At 45.1% G+C, this 17,964-nt stretch overlaps 2 protein-coding genes across 3 annotated transcripts in view; one reads left to right on the top strand and one right to left on the bottom strand.

The window, feature by feature from the left end:
• The first annotated feature begins 789 nt into the window (after nt 1–789).
• On the top strand, nt 790–2,621 carry LOC116782524. The gene is given in 4 exon segments (XM_032679275.1): nt 790–798; nt 1,682–1,751; nt 1,754–2,017; nt 2,020–2,621. Coding segments are annotated over 4 exon segments (945 nt in total).
• A 3,267-nt stretch (nt 2,622–5,888) lies between these two features.
• VAMP1 (vesicle associated membrane protein 1) overlaps nt 5,889–17,964 on the bottom strand; it is a 31,349-nt gene continuing 19,273 nt past the window's right edge. Inside the window, exon 6 of one of the 2 annotated variants that reach the window (XM_032678888.1) lies at nt 5,889–6,124. The gene's annotated coding sequence lies outside the window, so the exon portion shown is untranslated. Of the gene's footprint in view, nt 6,125–10,051; nt 10,071–17,964 lie in introns of those variants that run through there. The other variant, XM_032678892.1, reaches the window with a different exon arrangement.

Below are 17,964 nucleotides of genomic sequence, written 5' to 3'. Positions count from 1 at the left end.
AGCAGCTATAGCACCATTGAAGGGCTCTCTTGAACATGACACCTATATGGTAAAGCTATAGTTACTAGCTAGCTTGGTAAGCTGCACAACTTTTCACCAGAGCTGTTCCTTATAGCCAGACTGACCCACCGTACAATGGATTGCAGCTCTGGAGACTGCAAGAGAGTCCCAGCTTTAGTAGGCATGTGGCAGGATTTGATTACAGAGAACTGCCAAGAGTGGCTTACAGCCCTGCAAAACAAAGTCCATCACAACTGCTGTGTCAGAGCCTCTCTGCAGGCAGCAAACCACAACTCGTTTCACAGCCGCAGCACGGGCTGCAGACCTGCCCCAGCCCTCAGCACACACAGCTAATGGGCAAACCTGCTGCTGAAATGCAGTTTGGGCTCTACTGGAGCGGGTAGATAAACAAATGAGAGAAAGGAGCCTTCCTGTTGCAGACAGAGCTGATGCATTTGCCTGGGGTGAAGGAGTTGCACAGGCGCTTGCACTCTGCTTCACGGGCTGACATGAGTATGTGGGTGCCTTCTGAGAGCATGGATAATGCCACATGAAGGGCCAGGGGAACAGAGATGAGCGCATCTCAGACTGAAGGGAAAGGCAAGGGCTCACAGGGTGTGCTCTTAGGTGTGTGATCTTACCCTGGAGTGGCAGCGGGAGAGCTAGTCAGAGCAGCTGTCCACGTCTGACAGCTCAGGACTCCTGAGCATAACTTCTGCAGGAAGAATTAATATTCCTTGTGAGGCTTTTCCAAGAAGGACTGACGTGGTGAGTGAGGATGGGACTGGGATGCAAGGGGTAAGTCTGTATCAAGAACCCGTGTCTGGCCAGCACAAGCTGGATGTCAGGAGGTTGTACTGGGAGAGCTGTGGCTGGGTGTTATCGTGGTTTCCTGCGGGTGTGTATGCATGATTTTAGCCAGTCACAGCAAGGGTGAGTTGTGTTACTGTGAGGAGAGAAACAGAGCAGCAGAGAAACAGCCATCTTCTCTCCGTGTATTTGAAAGACAGGGAAAAGGCAGTAGCTAAAATACCATCAGAGCTCATCCATTCCCTTTCTTGCAGCTAGGTTTTTTTCCCCCGTGATGTTTTTTCCTGCAAAGCCAGGGCTGAATTGGCAACTGGTGGCGGCACCACACACCTGCTGGGCTGAAGAGGAGCTGGCTAATTCCAATGCAGAGCTCTTTCCAGCTGAAGAAGGGTTTTTTTGGGGGGGGGGTTGGGGGGGAAAGAAAGAAACCAGCTTCAACCTCCAAGTCTTTCACAAAGATAAAGTATTCTAAAAAGCAAGTAGGCAGAAAGGTGACTGCTTCCAGAGGCTGCTCAGTGGGGCCAGAGGAGATGAGCTCACGTGCAGAAGTGCGGTGGGAAAGGCTGATAAAATATTGACTTAAAGAAGGACCCAGCAAAAACTGCCCAGTCACAGGTTGGGGAGGGGCACTCCTCGACCCCAGCTGGTTGTACCCCACTTCCCTTATGCCTCCAGGCTCCCCTGCTTGGTACAGAAAGAGCGAACAGGTTTAAGTGTTGGGGTTTTTTTTCCCTTCAGCTTTGCCAGAGTGAAAGTGAAACTGCTGCCAGCCCTGTCAGCCAGGCCAGGGCTTCTCCCGCACCCACAACCCCTTCAGTGAAGGTTGCCCCGTGAAAACAAGGGTCTTCCTAAAGGTGAATGTTGCTTCCAGAGGAGAGTGGTGCAGGATCCATTGCCAGTATCCATCCCACATACAGAGTCCCTGATGCACGTGGACTGTGACGAGGGGAACTGAACTCTGAGATCCCCACACTCAGCTTCCAGCGAGCTAGTGAGGCACCCTGCTGTACCTCCTGGTTCGCGATCACTCTGTGGCTCTCCAGTGGGATCACCATCACTCTGCTGCTTAGAGGACCCCACTGTGGCAGTTGGGACAAGAAGAGGATTCCTATGAGTAAGGAGGGAATGTTGCTGGCTATCAGGTGGCCAAAAATCCGTGTGGTTGTGGTATCACTTAGACTACAAGAAGTGAGCATGGGAGATGAGGGATGTACAGCAGTTTGGTGTCCACCCTGCTGCACCAGGCCCAGCACATCATCCAGCTGCATATGGCCAGGGAGGAATGGAAGTGCCTGGGAGCAACAGGAGTCCCATGTCCCCAGGCACTGAAATTTTGCCCTGCACCCTATCCCATCGCTCCCAACATTCAACTGTCAGAGGCAGCTCACCTTCTTTCCCTTGTGCACAGACTTTTGCACTCGGCTATCAATAGATCAATTCCCTGTTTATCTCCTCCAGAGCCTCCAAGAGTTCATGTCATTCCAGCAGTGCTGTCATTTGAGAGATATGTAATGACTATTCTGATCTGCAACAATGCAAAAATTCATCTCTCAAATGCATGTTTCTCCAGCCACTGGCAAAGCTGAGATGGCACCTACAGCGTCACCTCCTACCATAGCATCAGCTCAGCCCCAGTACAGACACCAGCCACCTACAGCTGCCTTGTTTCACACTTGGCCCTGGCAGAGCCCATCTCTGTGAGTGCTCATCTTAAGGCACCAGGTAGGTGTCAGGGGAAAAGGGGCAAGTTCTTCATCCTGCCTAGACCTCCTCACATCTCATCTATACACCAGAGGGATCAAAACCTCTGAATCACACCACATGTCCCTGGTTCCCCATGCAAATATCTCATTTCCTTCAGGGGAAAAGAGATTTTATAACTGAAAGTGGAGTAACAGAAGTCTATAGCAAATGGGCTGGACCCCACTGGAGAGGCACAAGAAAACAGCCATGCCCAAGGAGTTCTACACTCAGCTGGACTCAATATTCAGTTCAAGCCTGATGCTACTAGAGAACTATAGCCAAAAATGCTTCCCCCATTGGACCTGTTGGGGTTCTCACTCTCCTTGCTGATGGGAGATTGCTCCTGTGCCTCCTCCTGACACAGCAGGGAAAAGCAAGCCATACTTGCAGTTTAACAAGTTATGACACATCAGTCCAGCCAGTATAACTGGCCCTGGGTCTGTGTGGCTTTGGGTCACTTGTGTCATGTCACGTTTGTGTACCTGACAAGAGCATGCACGCAGTTGCTAGGGAAGTTTAATTGTGACAACTCGCTGGTTGTTCAGCTGCTCCAGCCAACCCAACATCGCTGGACCTCCTCTTCCTCTGCAGAGCAAAGGAGATTGCAAGTATAGGTGGGGGGTTTAATTGCTACCATCACCTTCATCATTGCCCTCTTCAGTGTGATCAGGAAAAGAACAGGTGAAAGTTTAAAATCATGAGCCACATTCCTCGTGGATGAGATGCAGAAAGGAGCATCTTCCTCTCCTCTGCACCTCCGCTTAGGAGAGATGGAGGGCAGGATAATCTGGGATCCTGCAGGGAGAGGGAGGGAGTGTATGAGCTGGAGACTCATTTCTGGTGAAAGGCAACACAAGGTGATGTTTTGCATTGCTTTGGTCTTCCTGCATCTTACTTCGTTGTTGTTTTTTTCTTTCTCCTTTTCAGCTAAACCAAAATCTTAGCAAATTCTAAGGGCTTCAAAACAAAGGAAACCTTTGTGTCACTCACCTGCAGTCCTTTGTCTCCTGTCCCTTGACACATCCTTCTCAGGAAAGCCAGCCCTGTCCAAATATTAATAGAGTCCTTGGTTGGTATGGGAGGGGTAGGGCTGCCCCTGGTGGACGATCTGAGTGGCCATTCGGGGTGGACTCACAGGGAAACACAACTTCATACAGGGAGGGCAACGTGAACAGCCTCAGCTCTGACATTTTTAGAAATGCCTCTTCTCTGGTTTCAGAGAAAATTAAATTGTATATAGGTGAGTGTTTGTATGACTGCATATATGCATGTGTGTATACAGGTACATGTATGTATGTGTGCACGTTGGAAGTAGATATACAATATGTATGTGGGTGCGTATCTGTAGCTATATATAAGTACATTTGGTTAATGCCTACAAGGCAGGTGTTTAAGTAATATATTTATGTGTATAAGCATTTTATGTGTGAAGTTGGGCATATAAGTAGGCAAAATTGGTATTTCAAAATGGTAAATCCTCAGGTAGGGGAAGTTATGGGCAAATCAAGCAATCAGAGAAATATGAGTCTCCAGGAGAAAGCTACAATAAAAATTTTAATAGGTATTTCACTGATAGAAGTTTACAAAATGGAGAAGATCTATGGTTCTGTAGTTGTGAAAAAGACAGACATGATCAAATGTACCTTTCCGGCCTAAGAGGGAATTTGAAGGTTAACACTTCAAAATTCCCCGTATAAAATCAACAGGGGGAAAAAAAAGCAGAAGGAAGGGGTGGATGGAAAGGAGGTATATGGCACACAATAAAAGTGAGAATTTGTGAAGCATACAAGGTGATAAGGAGTGTTCAAAATAACCTGGAAAAACTGGATTGCTGCAAGTCCTAACAGCACTTGGAAGCAGTTTTTTTCAAAACACACTGAAAACTAAAAAATACTAGTAACAGCCTAGGGTCTTACTGGGTGGATATGGGTAAAACTGTTGATAATGAAGATTTTCGGTGGAGGCTTTTTGATGCAGGGAAAGTAGTTGTTTGTATACAGAAAGAACAGGATTTGTGTATTTCTACTACATAAGGATAGTAAAAAACTTCCTCATCTGTTTGCAAACTAAGGAAAGTTTTAACAGCATCTATTAAGCATAAATATTTTCAGATCAGGGGCCAGGAAAATTTGTGTCTCAGAATCACAGAAAATTTGGCTGAGGAGGCACTTGGCTCAATGGATTTAGGTATTTAAAAATCCTGGCATACTAGAGAAATCCCAAGATTCCCAGCTTCTCCCATACTAGAGAAGTTCCCAATCTTGGAAGAGTATGTGGTGCCACCGCTCAGAGAGAGAAAGTGATATGATGCCTGACTGTTAGATGGTTCTGTAGTAATAATCATAGGTAAGAGAGCATGAAGTTATTACAAATCAGCTAACAGATGCAAAGAAAGCATTATAGGAAACAAACCTGACTTCCTTCTTTGACAAAATTATACATTTGGTTGATGAAAGCACTGGTGCAGATTAAACAAACCAAGAAATTTGTAAATTCTAAGGAAGAAGTGAATAGTGTGTGAATAGACCGTAATTTGCATTATATGGATTAATTACTAGCTAACAGACAAAAATACATGGTCCGAAAAAAGCAGCAATCACTGCAGACAGTGTGTGCCTCTCTGCAATAACTGTGCTGTTTAGTATTTGCAGCAGGAGATACAAGTGTAAAAAAATATTGTTGATAAAATTTGCAAATGGCAAGGTCAGTAGCTAAAGAAGAGGGAATCCTTCAGACGAGCACAAGTCACCTGAACAGCTGAAGGTACTCAAACAAGAGCAGATGCTCAGTAATGTTAGTGAAGTCTCCTCAGGTCCTGAACCACCATGCTGCCTCAATGCTGTTGATCCATGAATCCATTTGAGTTGTCTGACCTGTGGGAACACCTAAGAGCAACTACGGGCAGAGCGTAACTGCTGGTGGAAGCAGTTTTTGCTCGTATCTTTTCCTCTTCGTTTTTGATGCATCACAAATACATTTTTAGTTCCAATGGTTTTCTTCTGTCTGTGCACCTCCCACACCACTCTGTGAAGTCAAGCCTACTGCAGGGCTCCAAGGCCAGTGAACAGGTTCGCTGAGCCCACAGAGAGGGGGGGAACCACCCAGGATTCAGGAAGAGGAGTTCCAAGAGACCCTTGGTGTCAATACCAGTCCCCTTACTCCCAGAGGCTGCTATTCTGGGTCAGGACTCATGGAAGCTTTTTTGATTGCCTGCTGGATTCGGACACACCCAGATGACAGGTGGGTATGTGACAGCTGGCTCCCATGCAGCCAGCAAGGAAGGACAAGCTGACAAGAGCAGGAACCTCACTGGCAACCACTGGAGAAGTCACTGTCACCTGTGACTGACAAGCGGAATTGGAAGCCCAGCAAAGCCTGGAGCTGCAACACCCACTGACTGAGCAGCCACCCACGGGGTTTTTTATTATGTTGAAAGCCTAGAGTTGGTCCAGAGCAAAAGGACAGGATCAATTAGTGAGATCAAAAAACGCCTTACAGGGGGCACTCAGAGGCATTACTCTGGTCTCTCAATTGCACCACAGAAATTACAGAGTACTGGTGGCACCATCACCTGCAGAGAAAGGCACAATGAGAATCAACAGCTGCAAGTCATGTTTAGGTACATTCAGAGCAGAATAATAATAATAGTAATTATAGTAATATACTCAACAGTGAGGATGATTGTCCTAGCCATCAGTCAATTAGAGGGGTTGACTACCTTTCAAGGTCTTCCAATAAAGGTCGCAATAGTTTTTTCAAGCTGTCCTTTAATAATATTTTCTTTTTAAAAGTTAATGGCATCAGTTAAAAGAGACACGGGGTCAAATTCCAAGGCCTGCGTTACACATGAAATGAGATCTGGTGGTTTGTCTGCCTTTTTGGCCCATAAACTGATATGGAAGGAAGGAAAAATAATGGACAGATGGAACAAATTTATTAGGAGTGGCCATATTCCTCATAAAGAGAAATACATTATGGCACTTGGTTTTACTTGACTCCCTACTCCCTGATGCTCCCCACTGGAGCCCACAATTAGTGTGTCTTTGAAGGTCTCAAATTGAATTTAAACCACAAAAACTAGTAAAGCAGCTACCCTAAAGAAGAAAAAGTAATACTTACCTGTAGACAAGATGACCTGGTGTTTAACAACAATACTCCTCCTTACATTTTAAATATAAAACACTTACTAGAGAAAATGCCTCCAAGACTAAAAGTGCATCAAATACAAACTTGATTGCATTAGAAAGACAGAGATAAGTAATACTAGATGTTCTGCTTCCCTGAGAGACAGCCATTCTGCCTCCCAAGGTCAAATGTGCTGTGGCCAAGTGCCACATGGCATCACTGCCTGGCCACGTGAATTGAGAAGCAGTAGCCTGATCATCATCTGATTAGCTGCTGGGCAGACCAACCCATTATAAGGCACACTGCGTCAACACAAATAAATATTAAATGTAGGCGTTTTAAACTAGCTCTTTAGGAGAATTGTTTGACATAAGACATGAAATTTTATACACGTTTTGTCAACCTGCAAAACACGAGATTAAGCTCTTTGCACTTTGGCCAACAAAGATTACTTAGAGGTGTGGATGCATTGTACTGTGGATTTGGACAAAGCCAAAAATTCTAAGCTGATGTTGAAAGAGCAGATATTTTGCAAAGAATAAAGCCAAGATCAAGATTATCTTTTCCCCATACATCCCCTTGTTTGGTTATGCCTCTGCTGTATCAGGGGTTAATTATGCTGATACTTTTGGTCTGTGTTTTTGCCCTGCCACCGGTGAAAGTTTTGCTCTTTCCCTGCCAAGTTGTGGGAAAACAAGCACTGATAAACGGGAAAGTTGTCCTTGAAGAGAGCTTCTTGTGTAAACTGTTTTAATTGGTGTTTTGTGATTGGCTAATTGTCCTCCAAGGTCACTTGAAGGAGAGATTGAGGAGGAGGAGAAGGAGGATGAAGGACACCCCCAGACTCATTTGGAAAAGACCCCCCTGAGTACAGTACGCAGGCGCGGGGAAAGCCACGTGTGCGCAGAAGAGATGCACTTATATAATAGGGGGTGGGACTGAGGGCCTCGGGCTGGGCGGTGCTGGCCACACCTGCGGAGGTTGAGGTCACTCAGTTAATTGTATAAAAGCAGATGGCTCTTTCTTGGATGAAAGCTAGCTTTACCTCAAGGACAACGTTTCCTTTGATGGGGAAATGCCTGCCAGTTTGTGAACTTACTGACTCTCCAAGGATGCAGCTTCTGCTATGGGTAATTGTAGGCATGCTAGGTCGGTAAGATAACTTTATGGGCAACAGCTGGGTAACTGGGGATGTCGTGCTGGGGGCTTATTTCTCTCCTCCTTCCTCCCCTTTGGGTTTGTTCGTTTTGTTGGCCACCTCTTGCTAATAAATACTGGTTTTTGTTGAGCTTCCAGTGGTGTCGTGGTTTCAAGATTCGGTATGTTTCGAACCCTCCCTAATACACTCTGCTCATTCAGTTTAAGCTAGAAAAATAGATCCAGCAGTCTAACTATGCCAGTTTGGAAGCATTTTATGAACATAGCTGAAGCTCAGCTGCTATGTGGCTCCCAGAGAGCATGCACTAACTAAAGGTAAAGTTTTTAAATAAACTGAGTTTGCTTCAGCCTCACACTATATCATAATCACACATTCTGCAGCACTTCCAAAGCAACCATGGGCACTGCTTCTCTAGCGCAGGTACCACAGCACAGGCACCTTGTTCAGTTGAAGCCCTTTCCTGGAACGTGGCAGACACAGGACATGGAGGCTCCTCTCAACCCCTAAGGTCAGTGTGCCAGCCCTTCCAGCCATGCATCTGCTACCTACGTGTCATTGCAATTCAATGTAAGTGGCCCCATTGCAAGGCACCACAGGAAAGACAAAGCTTACCAAGGATTGCTTTTTAAACCATACAGAGATGTCACTCTCAAAACACGTGAGAAGGATTCCATGCAGCCTGGCAGGCTGGATGCAGCTCTGAGCAAACTGGTCTAGTGGAAGTCGTCCCTGCCCATGGCAGGGGGTTGGAACAAGATGGTCTTTAAGGTCCCTTCCAACGTGAACCGTTCTGTGATTCTATGACATCTCTGAAAATGTCAGAAGCCCTGAGAGCTGTGCTCACCCTCATATATAATTGCCAAGTTCATCACAGATCAGACTAGGAAGAGCCCTTTTTTTGGGATCTAAAGTGTTACAATGATACAGCTCTCTACAGTGGGGAAAGCTGCCTTCTAGAAAGCTGGTTCCCCCCTTGGTGTTCCTATGCTCAGGCTGAGACACTTCAAATTTCATCTGTGACCCTCAGCCTCTTGCATACTCATAGTGAAGTGCCAAATGCACAAGAATCATTCAAAGCCAAAATTCCTCTCCCACCACTCACCAGGCAATGACAAACAGTATCTCATTCAAGCCTAGATATAGATTTCCACATGGACCATAGACATGATAATAACCTTTCCCACATCTCCCCCATCTTGGTAAATAGACTGCAAGGAATCACTGCAACACACTTGGTAGGGGTGGGCTGGGGCAAAGTATCAGGGCCAGCATTCATGCTCTGCAGTTGTACATTTCTCCCAGATCAGAAGCTTGAAGCAGCAATCTCCTTGCGAGAGCTCACCATCAGGGTCCTCAGTTGTGTCAGCCCAATGAGCAGAGGTGGATCACACATACAGGCAGTAAAATGAGTCCCACATGCCTGCAGCTTCTTGAAAGCCCACAGACATCAGGCAGTTCTTCCCAAGAGCTGGTAATCTTCCCAAGAGAAGCTAATCTCAGCTATACAATGGCTGCTTCTCCTCCATAGCACTGCTTGTGGGAACACTGCCCCGAGGCATCTCTCTGTGAAGAGTATGAAATGCTGACCAAAGACACGTCCTCACTAGTGCTGCACTTTTGCTTTTCTTAGTAACAGCAGTCTTCTGCATTGACCACTTTCTCTGATGTGTCCTTCATCTGGACTTCAGTGACATGAGCAATGATAAGCTACAATGGACAATGAAGTGCCTATAACCTACCACATTCTCCAAAAAAAAAGCCAAACAAACCAACAACCAATCCACCAAAACAAAAAAAACCAAACCAAACAAACAAAAAACAAAACCAAGAAAACAACCAACCACAAGAAAGGAGAATGAAGAAAAGGGAAATGGGCAAAGGAAAAATAATTGGGCTTTTATTTTCCCAAAGCCTCTAGCTCTATTACAACAACTCCTAACTTGTGTCCCAGGCAAAAGCATGGACTCCTGCTTCCCTCCAGAGCATGATGTGTCACACTAAGCGAATCCAGCTCCTACACACTGCTAAAACATGCTCCTCCTCCCAGATCAGTTGAAAATTCAGCTTCTCCCAGCACACAGAATGGTGGGTTCCCATGCATCTCCTTCAATGAGTGATGATCAGATGCTGAAGTATGGTAGATGCCCCCTCTGGATGAAGAATTAACTGAGAAGTTCAAAAAGTCCATCTGGAGGTGGAGAGGGTTGATTTCAGCCTCCAGGACCAGCAGCAGCTGCCAGCAGTCCCCAGTGAGGAGAGACAGAAGAGAAATGAGGACCATGTCCTCACCCATGTCCCATCTACCTCACCCATGTCCTCAGGTAGATGCAATGGTTGCAGCGTTGGGAGCTCCTTCTCCTGAATCAGGAAAGGAGAAAGGAGAAGGTCACAAGCAGGAGCTTTATTTCTGGTGCTGACACAAACACACCCCTCTGTCACTGCTACTGTCCCCTTCACCACTAGCTGGGTCAAAGTGCCTGGACCACAACATCCCTTATGTCCCGCAGCAAGAGCCAACCACTCCACAGATCCCAGCTGGCTCCAGTGCTACCAGACAACATTCATCCAAACATGCATCCAAATCCTCAGGAGGTTGACCAGAGCACACACCTCCCTCAGACTGACAGATGACAGTAGGAATTTCACAGCCTGCTGGGGACCCTGGAGTGGTGTGCCAGGCTGCTCCAGACTCTCTTAGACTCTAGCTGTACTTACCTCTCATCTTTTAATTCATGTTATCTTCATCTGAAGCCCAAATAAGTCCCAGAAACCCTTCCATCACCTGGCCCTGGACAAACTGGCCACCTGCAGTGGCATCACATTCACCCCTTTCCCCTCCTCAGGTACCGCGCTGGTGGTAAACATTGGGTTACACGCTGCTGCTTGGAGCAGTTCAGCGATTTTACTCCTGGGATCCTTTAAGACTCTTGGACAAATGCCATTGCTTTCAGCGAGTTGTTACTGTTCACTTTGTCAGTGTGTTAACAGCCTTTTCCACAGCTGCCTCAACTTCAGACATGTCCACTGGCAAGCCCCACCCTGCCGAAGAATGGGTTCTGCCACGCTGATCTCACTGATCTGGTCACTCAATGCTCAGCACAGCTCCAGAGGTGTCTGCAATGGCCCTATCTCTGCTGTGAGCTCCTCACACAGCCCGATCACTGTTTTGCCCTTCAGAACATCTGGCAGGTGCCTGATGTGTCTCAAGAGAGATCTAATGTTAGCTTTGATTCCTTTTGCTAGTTGTTCCTTGAAGCTTTGTTTGACCTGACTTGCTGCCTTTCTATATGCAACATACCAAAGTTTACATCCTTCTCTAATTTTCCAGCTGTAGACAGCTCCAGCTTGTTTTGATAGATGATTTTTTTGTACCTTTCCTTACCCCACTGAACAATGTGTCCCACAAAAAAGGTGTTCACCCCATTTTTCATGAGCATGCCCAGTTAGTAAGGATGGCAAAGGGTGACAGAGAGGAAATTCAGGGGATGAAGATGAAAATATAAAAAGGCGCAGCAAAGGAAGGAAAAATGACTGCAAAGGCAAGAAAGGCAGTACATCACTGTTTTAAGAGTTTGTGGACTAAATTCAGCCTCCTATGCTGCAAACTGTCTTGCTTGTGTCATCTTCTGGGAGATATGTAACTTGCCAGCACGTATTTCAGTGCTACTGGGCAATGCAGGCCTTCCCACCACAGCAGTTCACTGAGAAGGAGGGCACGGTTTCCTTCTCCTTTTTTTAGTACCTTTACTACTGTTCTTTCCATTCATCTCCCTCTACTTCCCCTGGTTTCAAATGTATTTTTGACCATGTTCTTTTCCCCCTTTTTCAAACACTTCTGAAGTCCCAGGTTTGCTTAGTGTTGATTTCTTTATGAATTGCTTTTTCCCCCTTCTTTTTTACTTTTGTACATACCTAAATCGTCCTCACAGACCTGCCCTCCCATGAAATACCATCAAGACCTTATTAAGTCCTTAGCACAAAAGATCAATTGCCTCAGCTGATAAATATGCACAGCCTCATACCAGAAAGCAAATACTTTGAGATTCTTTACTGGCAGAGGATTTGGAAGGCAAAAGGCCCTGGACTCCTTGAAGTGGATTGTTTTTCAAGCTACAGGGGAAGATTGTTTCTCTAAAAACACAACCTATGTTTTTTACTCGATGAAAACTGCTTCCTGACTCCAAAATCTGCCCTGGAATATAAGCTTTTTGATATGTGAGATTTACCTGAAGCAGCTGCAGTCTTGATACAGGATTAAAAGAAAAGGTAACAGGATTAAAAGAAAAGGTAACAGAATGGGACAGTGAATATAATGATGAAATCTCACTTTTCTCAATATCAGTAGAAGTGGTCACATGGCTTGACTAAGACTCATGTTTTGTTAGCCAACCTTTTCTTCTTAAAATAAAGAATTAAAAGAAAAAAAAGGAAAAAAATTAAGATAATAATCCAGACATTCCAGGTCCTACAGAGGATAAATCTCAGATTACTTCATTATAAAAACCAAGACAACACTAAAGGGTATCCCGTCACCTAGTTCTTAACTTGAATTTATCAAGATGCATCTTGAAAAAAAATTAGGTTCTTTGCCTCATGGTCCATTCCGGGACTTTCAGACAATTTCCAGACAATTCCATCATTGCTAGTCTGAGATCTTGTGAGGGAAGACATAAAGCCTCTCAAGCAGATGAATGAATTGAATGCATCAGAACAATTAAAAAGGAGATGGGAAAGGGAGGTGATCCTGCCTTCTCTTCCTTTTGAGAAGGGTGTGGTGGGAAGTGCTCCTTTAAGCCATTTGACCATGAAATCTGGCCTTACTCATAAAAGAAATGGCATTTATAGATTGACTTCTCTTCTTAAGGCTTTAATTCCATTTGGATCCTCTTTAAAGGAAATAAGTTTTGTCTTATATTGCAGAGGAGGAGAAGTCACCATGACCAGAGCAGAGTCAAGAAGCAGAAGCAACATGAAACCAGTGGGATGGGAGTGACTGGAGGGGGGCATTTGGAGGATTACATGTGGCAGTGTCAAAAATCAAGCTAAACATAAGCAAGTTTGTCCTATTGTCAGCTCTTACGAAGCTGCAGGCAGGCGGCAGCAAGCACCTGTGTCCCTCAAGCTGTGCTGTGCCAGGCGCTGCGCTGGGCTCACAGGGTGACCAGCCCCTGCCCTGTCATCTCTGTTGGCTGGGGAGCAGCAGCTGCCGGAAGAAAAACTGGTCCGAGGTGGCTGCTTCTGCCTCCAATTTCCAGGAACACGTAGGAGAGATCACGAAAGGGGCGGGGACAGAGGCCCCGGGAGTCAGGTGGCTGTGATAATGGTTATATTGTTAGGGCTGGAACGAGGAAATTAAAGACTTCAGCTAGGGAGAGCGGAGTAGGGTGGGGGGACCTCAAGGAGGCTCCATCTTGATTGCCCACATTTTAATTGCTCCTCAAGAAAAAGCAAAGAGAGAAATCAATCCTATAGCTTTGCTCACTGCTGTTCCAGCCTGAACTGCTCACCCAGCTTCCAGATGGGTGTTAGCTTAGATGTGCCAGTGGGCGGGAATTTTCATCTGCCATTTCCACACTTGGCCCCACTGAAGTAGGACCAGACTGAGACCAGTATCTGAGGAGCTATCATCCTGGCTGAGCGATCCTACACGAGGGAATATGCAGCAAAGGTAGAGTTTGAAAGCCTGTTCTCGATACTCGGTGATTCCCTCATGGAGGATGACAGGCCATGAGTAGCAAGGATGGCAGCTGACTTGGACACAAAGTAAAATGGCTGAAGGGTCTGGGTCACTGGGCTTCTTCAGCACCCTGACTGATGCATTTCCAGGAAGCAATATCCCTTGTCCTGCAATATGAACAACAGATGGGAGTCAGCTACATTTTTCAGAAGCTAATTCAGATTTCCCAGCTGAGGCAGAACATGAGCAGCCACTATCCAGGCTCTCCTCCAGGCTTTGTACTGCATTATAGCATGAAGGCAGCAACGGAAGAAGATCCACTTGAGTCTCCTGGCGTCCAGTCGTGTTTTTCGTGAGAGAGACTTCATTCTCCTAGGAAAAGAGACTGGGTTCCCTCCACATGGTTTCCAGCAGGATTTTCTCAGTCCTACAATATGATATTCATGACTCTACCTGGTAGTGTCCCATCTTTCATGCTGAAAGATAGAGATAACGCATATTGCTTTGATTTCCCCCCAGGGCTCCCTTTTGCTTCACCAGAATGGCTCCCTGCAGCCACTCTGCTCCTACAAGGTAAAAATGAATAAATGTATTGAAAATCAGCCTCCTTGGGACTCGAAGGAATGGAAGTATGTACACGGACATGTTCTTGCTGCTGTGGTATCACTGCTTATTTGGGACAGATGTCACTGTTTCCTGGTGAGTTACATCAGCAGCAAGGCAGAAGGCATTCAACGGCCCATTAGATTAGTTTGCAAATCCTTGATGGGTTTTTAATAATGACCCTCTTTAGAGATCACCACCTCTGCCTCAAGGGAGTCCATGCAACCTGCATAAATATATCCCTGTTGAAGACAACAGTGGTGCAATGTGTAACCCCACACTTACCCATCTTTATCACCTACTGCGCTGGTGCTTCTTGGACCAAACACTTAAACATATAGCAACATCCATGATGCTGTTCCTTGACCATTTGCTGTGAAGGAACAAGATTCAGGATGGGAGAGGTTCCAGGCGTGGAGAAAAACATACAGCAATTGACAGGACTTTATTATATGGACTTTATTGTTATTATGTGGTTTCATTGTATCCACAGTGCACAGCCTGGGCATGCTCGGGCTTGCCCCAAGTTTGCCTGCTCCCTGCTTCCCCGCTCCCCTCTCTGATAGGCTGCAGAAGCTGAGAGAGGAGGCAGTTACCATTCACCCTCTCCTTCCCCGGTTCCTCCCACGTTCCTCCCCCTTTCCCTGTGTCCCTACCCGATTTGTTCCCCCGTTTGTCTGTCTCATACTCCACCCCATGTTCTAGCCCTTTCCCTGCCTAAACCCATAAAACCTCTGGACACGGCAATAAAATATTCCAGTTGCGCCTCTACCTTGTCCCTGGACCCGTCTGTGCTGTGTCACGGTCCCATCCCCCCTCGGACCGTGGCAGTTTGTGCTGCTAGTTTTAATGCAGAAAAATATGAGCAGAGGTAGATAATCCAGAAATAATCACTGGCTTCTATCTTGCAGCAGAAGAAAAATACAATTGCTCATACAGGTACAAAAAAGAATTAAACTGATCAAAGGTCTATCAAGTAGTTCAAAAACATGTATAATTTGTTACACTGGGAATCCATACCAGATAGGGAGAGACTTTTTTTCCCATCAGAGTAGCAGTGTATTGAAAAGAAGTTTGTTCTATTTTAAAACATTGTGTGTACTACAGATCGTTATCACATTCCTACCTGGGCAGATAATAGATGTAGTTGGTAATGAAGCATTTTGAATTTGGTGCCATAAAAAATGATTCATGTTTACTCAAAGGTTGTTCAGTAGCAATAAAAAGCAATCATGCATTCAGCTTGTGAAGATGTAATATACAGAAGCACAGCCCAGAACAACAGGGCAGTTCCCATTTCATAAGAGAAGAAACCTAGTGACAGGGATCTTTTTGGTATAAGGCTCCTTGGATTTAGAATGTTGTTAGAGGTGAAGTAAATATTATGAATCAAAACTTCCAGAAAGGATTTGTAGTGCCTGATGGAAGATGGAAGATCTTCCACCCTAATGCAAGACTTGGGATTTCAGAAGACAAATTATCCCATAATTGCTGAGCCTGAATGGGAGTGAGGGCAATAACCATCAGTGTCAAAACCAGTTCCATCAGGTGTGACTCACCTTGATAGGTCAATACATGGAAATATCCAGAAAGCTGTGGATGAGCAAAATGCTCAGAAGACTCTTGTATGATAGAAACTTGAGACAGGAGTGTATATAATCACCTAAATTATCAAGAGGAGTTGCTTTTGCAAACTGCACTAATAATTCCATGACAATATCTTCTGTTACAGTGAACCGTGCCTGAGGAAAAAGGTACCATCTGAGTCAAGATGGTCCCTTTGGTGATCCAGTTCATGTACGTACTGGGAAAAAAAATAGCACAGAAGCTGGGAAGAGGTAAGTAATAATAAAAACAAACAAACAAACAAAACAAACCCTGAAGAGTTAGCAAATTCTGATCTTCTTCTAATGGATATCGAAACTGGAGCTGAGCTGGCAACAGGAGATTTGTTGTTTGCATTGTTTCTAAAGTATTTGGGGAATCAAGTGGTAATTGTGTACGTAGTAATGTTAAAAATTAATTTTTGGTTCCTTTGTGCATTGGCAATCAATTTGCAGCACATCTGTGTGACCATGGGAACATAGGGACTTTTACAAAGCCACAGCCAAAGCATGATATTCGCATGACTGAAGCTACTGGAAGTCACCTCAGGGCTGATCCGTGCTCAGAGGTGCCCCACAACAGCAGATAGTGCACAGCCAGCTTACCGGTGTGAGAAAGAGGGAAAGGGGAATTGCTTGGATCACGGTTGTCATGGCCACTGGAAATGGTGAAAGAGCCGGTAAGCGTCTTATTAATTCTTTTTTAAAAAAACACAATATATGGGTAAAGTCTTCTGAAAAATAAATATGCATTAAATGTGCATGTGTATGTAGAGATACATAGATATACGATGTATATCATGTCTACATGTAAAAATGAAACATACAATACATGCACTCACACCCTAATTATCTGCTATTCGTGTCCAAAACAGCAAAGGCCAAAAGTTCTCCAAAACAACATTGTGATGGAAATTGTCAGCTATGACAAAATTCTGAAAAAATTGCTTTAGACTGTCATTCAGATAGAGCAAATCAGTCCAGGTGTTTGAATTTTTATTATTCCTCGAGTCAAAAGAAACCAAAACATGTAAGTGACCTTTGTCTCCCACCAGCAAAAAGGACTGTGTTTCTGAATTAATTTTCTTCAAAAAAGACAGTTTAAAATCCTTTTAAATACAGTGGAAATCAGAGAATGCCTAAGTGCTACCAAATTTGGTTGTAGTTGCTTTGTGGCTGCTGTTAATTTAAATGAGTATAAAAGGGGCATTTTCAGGGGCAAAATAATTTTTGTCATTCCAATAAGATAGAGTCACAATTCCAGTAAGAGAGAGGCAGTTTCTGAGGATTAGTCTGTTCGAGTAACTTCAGGAAATTATGATAATGTAAGTCAAACAAGTTGCTCTCTGTGAAGTGACTGGATTATAGCTGTATAGGTTACACTGGTAAGCACCGATGCTGCATAATTGTTAGTATCCAGGTCTGTCTGAATGCATAAAACACACAAGTGGCGCAAGTCAGAGGAGCTCACATCCCTCCACTAAATGACATCTCCTACTGGCACTGTCCAAGATGGAATACAGAGCTGCATGGACCATCAGTCCAACCCAGAAGGACACTTGTAATCATAAAATCATAGAATAGTTTCGGTTGGAAGGAACCTTAAAGATCATCTGGTTCCAAACCTCCTGCCATGGGCAGGGACGCTGTCCACTAGACCAGGTGGCTCTAAGCCCCATCCAACCTGGCCTTGAACACTTCCAGGGATGGGCCATCCACAGTTTGTCCAGGCAATGTCTTCCAGTGCCTCACCACTCTCACAGTGAAGAATTTCTTCCTAATATATAATCTAAATCTACCTTCTTTCAGTTTGAAACCATTCCCTCATGTCCTATCACTACATGTCCTCATAAAAAGTCCCTCCCCAGCTCTCTTGTACCCACTTTAGGTACTAGAAGGCTGCAATAAGATCTCCCTGCAACCTTTACTTCTCCAAGCTGAACAACCCCACCTCTCTCCTCTCAGCCTGCCTTCATAGGAGAGGGACTCCAGCCCTCCGATCATCTTCGTGGCCTCCTCAGGACTCATTCCAATAGGACCACATTCTTCCTAGGTAGGCAGCCTCAGAGCTGGATGTTGTAATGCTCTGAGGAAGCTGCTTTGATACAGTATCAGTTCATTCCCCTCACCCTTCCACTTTTTAACTTTCATCTTTGATGAAAGTTCAAAAACGAGTTACTGGAGTTATAACTAAGTTTTGAACTGCAGGAGAAATAATGCTTTTGCTTTGCATTGGCTTTTTG

Source organism: Chiroxiphia lanceolata, chromosome 2 (assembly GCF_009829145.1).
Source record: "Chiroxiphia lanceolata isolate bChiLan1 chromosome 2, bChiLan1.pri, whole genome shotgun sequence".
Lineage (NCBI taxonomy): Eukaryota > Metazoa > Chordata > Aves > Passeriformes > Pipridae > Chiroxiphia > Chiroxiphia lanceolata.
This window is presented reverse-complemented; position numbering and strand designations above follow the sequence as displayed.